The 12,411-nt window shown below is 40.9% G+C and overlaps 1 protein-coding gene across 2 annotated transcripts in view; it reads left to right on the forward strand.

Annotated features, from left to right (window-relative positions):
* Window positions 1-12,411, forward strand: part of CHN1 (chimerin 1) — a 102,427-nt gene that overhangs the window by 28,228 nt on the left and 61,788 nt on the right. Inside the window, exons 4-5 of one of the 2 annotated variants that reach the window (XM_080971537.1) lie at window positions 4,432-4,463; window positions 6,899-7,012. In XM_080971537.1, coding sequence (XP_080827663.1) covers window positions 4,432-4,463; window positions 6,899-7,012 — 146 coding nt within the window. The remainder of the gene's footprint in view (window positions 1-4,431; window positions 4,464-6,898; window positions 7,013-12,411) is intronic. The other variant, XM_080971536.1, reaches the window with a different exon arrangement.

Consider the following 12,411-nt stretch of genomic DNA (forward strand, 5'->3'; position numbering starts at 1 on the left):
AAATTAAGGTTTTGCTTTCTAGCCTATTAATGAGTGCCCTGGTAAGAATTTTCTCTTGCACGTTTGCAAACGTGTACAACACAGTTCCCTTTCTCTTGTCTGACATTGGGATTTTAGTAGCGCTCTTAACAGACATTTCACTTCATTGGAACAGCCCAGTTGGTTTCATGAGAGTCAAACATCATCTGTTTGGCCACAGGTTTCCTATCCTTGCCAAAGCTGTATGCACCTCGAAATCTCTCCCAGAAAAACATATCATAAAATCAGCGATAGCACCAGTCAACGGCAATAGCCCTAATCAGTTCATCAGCAATAACATCAAGGGGACTGAATCCTGGTCTTTCCTTCTTCTCCAGATGAGGCCCAGTCGCTTAGCATTATGGCTGATGTTCTGATGGGCATTACACAGACACAGACGTAGCTCCTGAGAAGACGCACAGACAACCTACTGCATATTGCTGCATAACATAGCAAATCCGTTCCACGTATATGTGCCACCTACTTTCCTAACCTTTTAAAAGCATTTCATTAACTTTTCTTTCAGTAGCAACAGTAGTAAGGGGCAAAGCAATCTCACATCCAATTTGCATGGTTCTTTTTTGGTTGCTGTACACTGTCCCGATGTTTTGCGAGAGGGCAGCATAGAAATGCTTTCATAGATAAAATAATAAAGCTAAAGAAATGGCCGTCAAAACAACCATATTCCAGAATGTGCCCCCAATATCCTTTTTTTGTTAGCCTACTTTTTGGAATGTGATGCCGATAACAACGACTAGTGTAACCCGTTCAATTGAGATCATTCTGAAAGAAATCGTAACTTTTCTTTCCAACTAGGAATTTAGAGGGATTTGTTGGAAAACCCCCCCCCCCAAAAAAGCATACTAATACTGGCGGTGGGGATTGAGGAAGGAGCATTTCTGACATGATGAGAAGACCAAAAAGTAGAGATGTGAGAAGGACAACTTTAACGTGTGGCAAGGAGCGTTGTCTGTTCAGGGCTGCCTCTTGGCTAGGGTTAAGCCATTTGTAAGCCTTTACAAATATCACTCCTGTTTACTTGACCTTATTATCAGATATTTCCCCAGGTCATTTGGAAAAGAAAGTGTTGTGCTTAGGGGAGTCAAGACCGTGAGCCTTCTTTTGAGCGACACCGACATCAATATAGAGAAATAAAAAAATTCCTTCCTGTAGCACCTTAAAGACCAACTAAGTTAGTTCTTGGTATAAGCTTTCGTGTGCATGCACACTTCTTCAGATACACTGCTTCCATTTCATGCGGCTCAATGTGGTGCCTTCCATGGTTCCAGTGTATCTGAAGAAGTGTGCATGCACACGAAAGCTTATACCAAGAACTAACTTAGTTGGTCTTTAAGGTGCTACAGGAAGGAATTTTTTTATTTCGACTATGGCAGACCAACACGGCTACCCATCTGTAACTGGAATCAATATAGAGAGGCTTTAAATCAAATATATCTTAAAACTCTCAAGTATCAATCCAATTTCATTTTTTTTACAGTGCTATGTTTACACTGAAGCAGAGGGGTAATTTTATAGGAAACAGATGATATGAGTTTTTACTGACCATATCTCCAACTGATTTAATACTCCCCAATTGTAATATGAACTTCTTTCAAGGCTTTTTATTATTATTTTTAAAGGAAAAAGCCTGCTTCTTCATTACCGTTGTTCCCTTTCTGCATGTTTGTTCATGTGGCATCCCCACACATGTAAGATGTCCTTTGCTGTCACAGCTTGGCATCTTGCCATGCAGTTAAAATAATCTTAAATGAAAAGATATCAAGCGAACCAGATGATTGAATTAATTAATACCCCCCCCCCCACTTCTTGTTGTATAGTAAAGCTTCATGCTAATATAACCCTAATTACCAGCAAGCCTGAGTGAACAGTATCCACAAACAACCTTGTCCTAAGCAGCCCTTTATACTGCCGCTGGGTGATTTTCCTGGTAAATAAGTTCCTGGAGATATTTTCAGCATCCTAAGGGGTTTTCCTTTCCTCTCCACTCATTTTTTTTTTAAAAAAATGTTTTCCCTGCGTCTCCTCTATTTGTTCCCTGGAATTAACAGCTTGTAGGTAGGTTTTTGCACATTAGCCTGCAGGAACTAGAGGAAAAACCTAGTTTGTTTGTTCATATACTGCTTAATTGTGTTAAGGAGACACAAGTGGCACTGTGGTCTAAACCACTGAGCCTAGGGCTGGCCAATTGGAAGGTCGGCGGTTCGAATCCCCTTGACGGAGTGAGCTCCTGTTGCACGGTCCCTGCTCCTGCCAACCTAGCAGTTCAAAAGCACGTCAAAGTGCCAGTAGATAAATAGGTACCACTCCGGTGGGAAGGTAAACGGCGTTTCTGTGCGCTGCTCTGGTTTTGCCAGAAGCAGCTTAGTCATGCTGGCCACATGACCCGGGAAAACTGTCTGTGGACAAACGTCGGCTCCCTCGGCCAGTAAAGCAAGATGAGCGCTGCAACCCTAGAGTCGTTCGCGACTGGACTTAACTGTCAAGGGTCCTTTACCTTTTTAAAATTGTGATAAAACCTCAAACCGGTTTGCAAAAAGGATAAAGCAATAAAATTAGCAGTAAAAACAGTTAAGAACATGTATTTTTTTAAAAAAAAAAATTGGACCAACAATAAGCTAAAAAAAAACCGAGCAGCTTCTACATGTCTGGATAAACAGAAATGTTTTAACAGATACTGAAAAGAGTTGTGGAGTTCCAAAATTTGAGAGCGTCCACACTGCAAGATGGATTTCTTACAAGAGCAGAATGAGTATTATGTGCCAAACTACCCCTGTGCTAGACCAATTTGGTTCTCATTTTCGAATCACAAATGAGAGGCTTATCATGGAGCAAGATTTTCGGCCAGAGGCATGGAACTTAGCTGCTGTTGAGTTACTTTTTGGGTTGGGGGGAACCATGTACACATATCTCATACAAGCTGCATCCCAACACACAGATGTGCCCCCTCCCCCATGTTCCCTTCCCTCATTCTTACTTATTTGGGACCCGGGCACATGCATTGCCTCTAGAATTATAGGCACTGTGTTTGTGAATATTGGATCTATGGGCTACCAATAAAACGAGGCTGCATTTTAAGATGGCTGCCGAATGCTTGAAGCTGGGTTTTGAGCTCTAAGGCAAGTTTCTGCTCTAGAACCAACCCTTAGCATTGGTTTTTATCCTCTCTTCCCTTTTATTTCTTAACTCCTTTTAGTGCTTCATTTCGTTGTTTGAATTTATTGTTTTATCTCATTGTTTTATTGTTCTGACTCCCCTAACCTGTGAGGCTGCATGAAGCTGGGCTGGGCTGAGCACTTTGCTAGGCAGTGCCAAACGCAAGGTCGAGCCAAAGTTTACAAGATACTAGTTATAAATTAAGGAAGAGAAACATCTTGATTATCAGAACTGTTGAGGAGTGAGCCCAGGTGGCAGCTGCAGAGAGCATCAGTTGCCCACTTTCCTCCAGCCATGTCTTGTGAGCGGAGTTCTACTCATGGGAACTTTGGTCCCAACCCATTTGCTTCTGTATTCTGCATTGGTCTATTGGGTGGGGGCCTCCTGGGCTGTGTGGCTTCCATATAGCCATACAGTGGTACCTCGGGTTACATACGCTTCAGGTTACATATGCTTCAGGTTACAGACTCCGCTAATCCAGAAATAATACCTCGGGTTAAGAACTTTGCTTCAGGATGAGAACAGAAATCGCGCGGCAGCAGCGGGAGGCCCCATTAGCTAAAGTGGTGCTTCAGGTTAAGAACAATTTCAGGTTAAGAACGGACCTCCAGAACGAATTAAGTACGTAACCAGAGGTACCACTGTTTTCAGCTGTGGTCTCCAAACTTGGGTGTCCAGTTGTTTTTTTGAACTACAATTCCCACCATCCCTGACCACTGGTTCTGCTAGCTAGGGATGATGGGAGTTGTAGTCCAACCACAGCTAGAGACCCAAGTTTGGGGAACCCTGACCTGGAACATACATTTTAAGTTGGATACCACAACTTTTAGTCATGAAAATCTCTTAGCTTATTAAAAGGGCCACTTCAAACTTATTTCATGTGGAAATCAGCTGCATAGGTGAAATTTTGCCATTTCTACCAGCAAGCCACACCTTTCCCAAACTTGGGTCTCTAGCTGTGGTTGGACTACAACTCCCATCATCCCTAGCTAGCAGGACCAGTGGTCAGGGATGATGGGAATTGTAGTTCAAAAAAACAACTGGACACCCAAGTTTGGGAAACCCTGTTCTAGGTAAGCAAAAAAGATCTAGAAATGATAAACAGTATTTGTGCCTTTTGTCTATTAGCTGTTGTTCAGTTAATTACAGGATAAACCGTGCTTTAAGGGAGAACACGAACTCTTTACGTTTTCTGTATTGTTCTGGTAAAATGATGTTACTTTTTTTCTTTTTCAATAGGTAGAGAACAGACCGAAGTACTATGGACGAGAGTAAGTAATACAGTGTGCTCTGAATTTTTTGCCTTAAGCTAAGGGCGGTCTAATAGAGCAAAAATACCAAAACTTTGCCCAATGGCTACTCTGCATGTTCTCAATGGGTTTATGAAACATCTCAATTTGTCTTCAAGGATACAGAGATGAGATTATTTTGCAATTCACTGGTGCTTTCAACAACATAGACAGTTTTACTCAACCATGAATAGGTCACATAAGGAAATGTTGACACGCACATCTTCAGTAGTTGGGTCAGATTTCTCTGCAAATCTGACGACAAGCTAGCAGTTTTGTACTTCAAAGTGCTTTACTTAATATTCCTGCTTCCATTTGGCAGAATTGGTGGCAATAAAGTAAAATGTGTGAGTTATTTTTCTTTTTTCTTTTTATTTAAGGAGGGTGGGGAGCAAAATCACACTAGAGCCCCGGTCTGTCTTTCTTTTTCTTCTTCTTTTTTTAGAGTGGCTATGGAAATTTATAGCCAATTTTCATCTTTCCCCATACAATGAAATTGGGAAGTAGATTACAAGCAATCACATCATAGGAGAATTTTGATATATGTATTTTTCAGCAGTTGAAAAATCTTCAGTCACCTTTTATTTCATTCACACATTTTGTTCAGGGGTATTTTTGTTTGTTAACTCAAAATTTATAGTTTGTTCCTCTTGGAATTCATGGGTTCACAACCATCCATTTGGTGTTCAACTCGACGCCTTTATATTGAAGTAATTTACAGTTCCGTGGCTGGAAATAAAGTATCTTCAGAGCAGTTTAAAGTTGCCAAAGTGAATTAATGGACTTCAGCATTCTTGTTGGACTTGTAAATTTGCAAGTGAAGATAATTTGAGTTGTCAACAAAGCCAAGTAACATGGAATTCAAAACTATGGAGCTATAATGTCGGCAACTTAGGGCAAGTTTGTACAATTAGTAAAATCAAGTTGGAAATATTTTCTTCAGGTTATAGATCAGCTTGTGCAAATAGGAGGCTACATACTTTGGTTGTGACTCCCACAATTGACTTCTTGCACATGGGAAATAGTATATCAGAAGGTGTTCTAGTAACATAGCTAAATATCTCCTGCAGAGCATTATGGCAGAGGAAAAGTTTGGATCAGGGCCTAGCTATACCAAACTTCCCATTCTTTATATGTTTGCCCTTTGTATCTACAATGCTTTTTGTTAGAAGCATTTTCTCTTACAGAGTTTCATTGTCATTTCTTATATGGCTTTTACAGTGGTACCTTGGTTCTCGAACTTAATCTATTCCGGAAGTCTGTTTGACTTCCGAAATGTTTGAAAACCAAGGTGCAGCTTCTGATTGGTGCAGGCACCCCAGAAATAATAGCCAACAGCTGCATCAGACATTTGGCTTCCAAAAAACCTTTGAAAACTGGAACACTTACTTCCGGGTTTTCGGTGTTTGGGAACCAAGACGTTTGAGAACCAAGGTACCACTGTAGTGGTGTTCTTTTGTGCAGTATCTGAGGAGGAGAGCAGAACTCAGTAAAATAACAGTATTGTCTCTTTCTACACCGTAGTTCATTGCAGTATGTACACTGTTGGATGTCAACATTCACATCCCAGACAGATTTTGTGATGGTCAGCACACTCTGCCTTATGCTCCTCCTTGCCAGAAATACACGAGTGAACACTGACGATCTCATTGAGGGAACTGTCAGCATTCACTGGGTGTGCCTCTGAAACTTTGGATGTTCATAATATTCATCTAGGATTGTCAGTGTTCAAATGTGAATACTGACATTTGCCACATACAGCATTCGCTGCATTGATGTTTTCCAGGGTGATTTTCACTGTGATGTGTGTGTTTAGGAGAAAAAACTTGCCATGACAATAATGGTACATTATAGTAGAGGTGTTTCCATTGGGTCAATAGACAGAAAGCAAATACGTTGAAGGGAGAGATGGGTTGTGCCAATGACTGGGGGAATTGTATGTAAATTATGTATACAGAGATGATTATTCGAATTTAAGATCTGTCCTTAGGGTCTTGGCATGCTGTCAATCTGGCTCATTGTTGAGGATATGCAACCTTAATGTCAAATGAGAAGCTATGTAAGATAAGATTTACACCTCTCCATAAATCAAGCTGATAAGTGCTCCTTATGAACAGAATTTACTTGGCCTATAGGGTGGCAGTGTCCCTAGGCTTTATTTATATATAAAAAAAGAAGTTGATAACGAAGAACTACCAGCTGAAAATGATCAAGCCAGCTGCATGCTAAGTAGAGAAATTAACATAACTGTATTCAGGGCTGACTTTGAGTGTGCTGCGTGTTTCTTGAAAGTAAAGGAAGGATGCTATTTTTGTATTTTAAAATGAAAATGCGCTGAGGGCTTGTGTTTTTCTGGTGAGCGTTTCTCTCGAAACAACTCTTTTATTGTGCTGATGAAGATGGGCTTTGTTTTTCAGGTTCCATGGGAGGATATCGAGAGAAGAAGCAGATCAATTATTGAGCGTAGCAGAGGGAAGTTATCTTATTCGTGAAAGCCAACGGCAACCTGGAACGTACACTTTGGCTTTGAGGTTGGTAATTAATATTTCATTTTGAGGCTATTAGAATATTTATGAATACTCTTGAGGGGAATATTAGGATTAGCTCTTTTCCATTTTTATTTATGAATCTTCTTGAAATAAAGGTTTAACTGAATTATATTTTGTGGCCTAGTTCTACCTTCAAAGTCCTTCAACTTAACAGGCAATTGAAATATTGGGGCATTGTAAACTTAGAAATGCTTATTTTAAATCTTCTCACTTTACCTCTCTCCCTGTTCTACTTTCGATACTTGTCCTCTCCTGTTATCTCTCTTGCTCTACCAAAAGTTTAAATTGAAAGCTGCTTGAATTGTATGCAGGGGCCTTTCTTAACACCACCCCTCTTGCATTATTCTGCAGATCACAGTGTGTGTAGGTGATGGTTTTTAAAAAGCACATTTGTAGTGGTTGTTATTTTTAAAGAGGAGAATAACAAATAGGCTGTTCAGTCCATCAGGGTCATCTCTCAATGTATGAGAGCCTTTCAGTGGCTTTTTGATACAGTCTTAATATCTAGACAAAATCATGTCCATCTTGCATGTCTATGGAACAGCTTAATAGCACTTTCCATTTGATGCTGCAGCACTAAGGTAGAAGTGCAGGAGTTTACGTAACTCCCACTGCCAACACCACCAGCAGTTACAAGATAGTGTGGGGTGTGGGTAGGCAAACTAAGGCCCGGGAGCCGGAACCGGCCCAATCGCCTTCTAAATCTGGTCCACAGATTTAGCGTATTTTTACATGAGTAGAATGTGTGCTTTTATTTAAAATGCATCTCTGGGTTATTTGTGGGGCATAGGAATTCGTTCATATATATTTTTCAAAATATAGTCCGGCCCCCCACAAGGTCTGAAGGACAGTGGCTGCAAAAAGTTTGCTGACCCCTGGAGAACACACACTGGCTCTTGTTCAGGTTCCCAAGTGAGAAGCCTTCCCATTAAGCTTATGGTTTTATTCAGCTGTAATGCAGACGAGTGAGAGGCAAATGAGGACTAGTTCTATCTATACAAAAGTCAGTGTGCACTAAAATATATATTTAAGTATCAACCAATTATAGAATAGATAGTGCCATCTTTATAACTGGTCCACTGTGGTCAGTGGACTAGGGGGACTAGGCTAGTCTCTTGAATGTTCCTGGTAAATTAGAGTATTAAAGTATCAAAGCTTGGCACCTCCTTCCCAAAGCCTGGGAAGCTTATTCCAGGCTTAGGGAGGTGGGCACGATGCTCCATGTGTCCAATGACAGGACATTGCAATGTCACTGTTTTTCCATATGAAAAATTTCACCGCACACTTCTGAACTGGTCAAATTTTTGAAAATTTGAAGCCAGAAACTAACTTTATCCATCTTGTTCACCAGTCTAGCTTTGGGCTTGTATAGTCTTCTGTTATGAATAAATCATTTTTGTCATCATTCCCACCCCCACAACTTGAAACTTGCTGGTGACTGAAATTGATGAAACCATTGCTTGCTGACAGAACTGCCATCTTAAATGATCCTCAACCAAATTTTCGAACTTGTCAAAACCCAGTAATGTGAACTTCCTTACACTAAATTGCCTCAACCTTTCATGTACATATTCTGCCCTTGAAAAAACAAGGCTAATTTGGTTGTTTGTCTAATGCAGAGGTCGCCATCGTGGTGCCCTCCAGATATGTTGGACTACAATTCCCAGTATCCCTGACTGTTGGCCATGCTGGCTGGGGCTGGTGGGAGCTGGAATCCAACGTCTGCTGGCCGCCATGCTAGCTGCGCCTGGTGTTATCCAACATTCTTTCTGACGCATAGGACTGGGTGACCTGTTTCTGTCCTCCCAATCTCTGCAGCCAGAGACACAACTGCAGACACATGAATACAGCTAACATAGACTAGTACAATAGACGATGTGTTCTGCACAAATGGATTTCGGTAATTGTTCTGGATCCTGGTCATAGTTCTTTTTTCTTCTTACTGTCTTTCTGATGTTGAGGATTTAGGGATTTGGTGCGTGGTTGGGTTCAAGGCAACTGTCACGTTTTTCTATTGCGCTTAGCTGCATTTCCCTGAGCAGAAGCCTCTCGAGTTTGGCTGGTCTCCCTGGTTTATCCAGCCTTTGTGCCAGTTTTAACTGACGCTTTGTCCTCTCCATGAAGTTACTAGCAAATCAAAGAGTGTATCAGTCAGAGACATTCTGACCATGTGTAAAGATTATGATCCATGTGGGGAGAGCTTATAAAACACTGGGGAAGAGTTTCTGTGCATTGCAGGACAATGCGTAAATGGTTTCAACCTCTGCGTAAACAAATGAGACATAATCAGGGTGTTCTTCCAGTGTTGTGTGTAAACCATCTGGGAAGAGGCACTCTCATTCTGCATTCTGTAGGACATTCACACTGAGCTGATGGAATTTGGTATCCAACAACATCTGCAGGGTTACTGCTCCGGTGCACTTCTAAAGTTTTGGATTACCAAACATCTACAGTGCAACATTAGAGGAAGGCTCTGCCTAATGATGCTGGTTGTACGAACTGATTCTGTTGGAAAGCATTGCATCTGAGGTCACAGAAAAGTCTGTGATGGTCCATTCATGTAGGCATGTCATCACTTGATGTCATAGCTGTCCACTACTGTGTGAAGCAACTTTTAAGAGCGCATGGAATTCTTCAGCAGGCAAGTTCATGTGGAAAGGGCTCACTAAGAGTTGGAAGTTTAAAAACCACTGTTGTGATTGTTTCTGATCTTCGCTTCCAGCAAGATCTGTGGATTTTATTGATACTTACCAGAATATAGGGCTCAATCTGGTATGGTGTACTTTTCAAAAGTTGACTGACAAATAGAACCTTGAAGAAAATAAGGCAAGTAGATCTCTTACCTTTCTAGGCAAGTACATGGCGACGGTAGAAATTGTTCTGGAGTTTCTCAACAAGGTCTTTGTTGACAGATGGAGAAGCTTTCTCCGCAAGGTTACCACACCGTTACAGAATAAATGAGTCACAGGCCTCAGTACCAAGCTTTTGACTCATTTCAATCATTTGAAGCCCTGTATAAACTGGCTATTGTGTCGTGAGCAGGCATAAGCAACAGCCTGTTCCAGCAAATGTGCTTCACTTAGACTGTGCACACATAACCGACTTGAAAGGTCACTCTTTTTCTCAATCCGGATCAAACCTGGTTCGAAGGGGAAAAAACCAAATGCAGCATTTCATAAGAAATGACAGGATAGGTATGGATTATGGGAGTGTTAACTACCCTTTTTTCATGCTTGGTGTACTAGATCACTAATTAATTATTTCCTTATAAGCTGCACATATTACAGTGGTACCTCAGGTTACATACGCTTCAGGTTACAGACTCCGCTAACCCAGAAATAGTGCTTCAGGTTAAGAACTTTGCTTCAGGATGAGAACAGAAATCGGGTTCCGGCGGCGCGGCAGCAGCAGGAGGCCCCATTAGCTAAAGTGGTGCTTTAAGTTAAGAACAGTTTCAGGTTAAGAACGGACCTCCAGAACGAATTAAGTACTTAACCTGAGGTACCACTGTATATAAAAACCAGAATCATAAGCTGACAGTTAATCTATGTGGTAAAAAATAATAGGAACATACAAAAAAGCTGAACCGTAAAGTATTTGGGGTACCTCCTCTTCCTATCATTTTTAAAACATGATTTCTGAAAGTAAGATTTATAAAGTTTTTGGTGCCCTTGTTTCCCCCCCTCAAAGCATATGTGAATCAGTTAGGAGTAACTTAGCAACTGGAAGGTTGTCTTTGACTCTCACTAGACCTTCTCTGTCAGTTTGTTACATAATAGCTTTTGTAGATGTTAATATTTTCCTTCCGCAGTGCATCAAGGTCTTGTTTTCTTACAACTCACCCTGTGCAGTTAGATGTGTTGTAAATCAGTTGATTTTCAGTGGCCTTGATCATACATCTGAGCCATTAAAATATTTTTTTTTCTAATTTTGTTTGGAGTTTGCATGGAACATTTACTAAAGCCTCTGAACCTGTCAGTGCAGTCTTTTTATTGTTTGTTAACTTGTTAGGTTTGTCTGTTTTATAGCACATGTTATAGACAGCCACAGCGGTCAGTGAATATATATATTCAAAGAAAGATGATGGGTGATATTTTGGTGTTGCTGGGGGGGTTATCTGTATAATACTGGTATTGGTGTTATATTTGCCTTACATAACAATGCTTTATTGTGTTTGTTATATCGGAGCCTATTCTGAGATTATTTTTAATGAAGAGTGGGCCGGAACTCTGCTAAATAAATAATATGTGATGTTCAGATATCCACACAGTCTCTTAACACAATATGACTAGGAAGGAATTCTACAGTGCTTTCCCTTTTGTGGTCTTTCAGAGTTCCTAACTTTTCCCTGTCTTGTTTCCTCTATTTCCATGGTTGGAAACTAGATGCAGAAGACCATCAACTTGACCCAGAGTGAAATGGAGAATAGTATTCGCTAAGTATATCTCTGGGGAGGACATGAATGCAACAGCCGCTCATAAATTTTGGATGCTAGTAGTGGCCTTTTAGGTTAGCATTTTGAAGTCTAGAATGCCATGGCAACCAAGAAAAGCACTCCTTGTGGATGATTCATCTCGTAAGATAAGAAAGCTGTGTCAAACCTGGATGCAAGCATTTATACCTTTTCATAACCTCAGGATATATTATGCTACTGCGTGTTGCGCTTGACTGTTCGAAACATTCAGTTCCTGGTGGGGCTAAAGCACACATGCTCCAAAGCTCCCTGAAGTTTGCATCGACTACTGCGGACTTCAGGCACAACAGGGTGGTATATGGTTTATATTCCTATTCTTTAATTTATGGCTGTGTGTTGCAGAGGTGCTTTTGCATTTTTAGTTCATACATGAATAGTGTGCTTTTACATTTCCTCCCCAAAACATTAAATTGGAGCATTGTTGTCTGTATCCCAGAAGCAACGTTTATTGTTGTGCATTGCGAAGAGGCAAGGCAAAAAAGTAAATTCGCTTGTTTCAGTCTATAAAGCCTGTGGTGGCTTGGGCCATGTGCACACCAGTCGCTGCCTCATCCTCTTATATGTCATTGCAAGTCCATCAATACTATATCTGTTCTTAGTCTGTACGTGAAGTGCTCACCCTTTTCCCAGTGGCTGACCAACAGTTATGGATTTTTTGCAGAAGCCAAAGCTTACACATATATCTTCTTGAAATGCTGTATGCCATTTCTTCTGAGAGCTGGCATTTAGTTACTGGTATGGCGTTGCTTTGATATATGGTTGGCTTGATAGATTGTTTTATATTTAAGCCAAGTGGATTCTTGGCATCGTCATTGAGCTAGATCAGAGGGGTACAGTGGTCAGCTGAATCCAGTCAAGGCAGAAAATCTGCCTTTTGCAGTTCCCCCTTGCAGTTAGAAGCAAAATA

Source organism: Podarcis pityusensis, assembly GCF_964106645.2.
Source record: "Podarcis pityusensis genome assembly, chromosome: 1".
Taxonomy (NCBI): Eukaryota; Metazoa; Chordata; class Lepidosauria; order Squamata; family Lacertidae; genus Podarcis; species Podarcis pityusensis.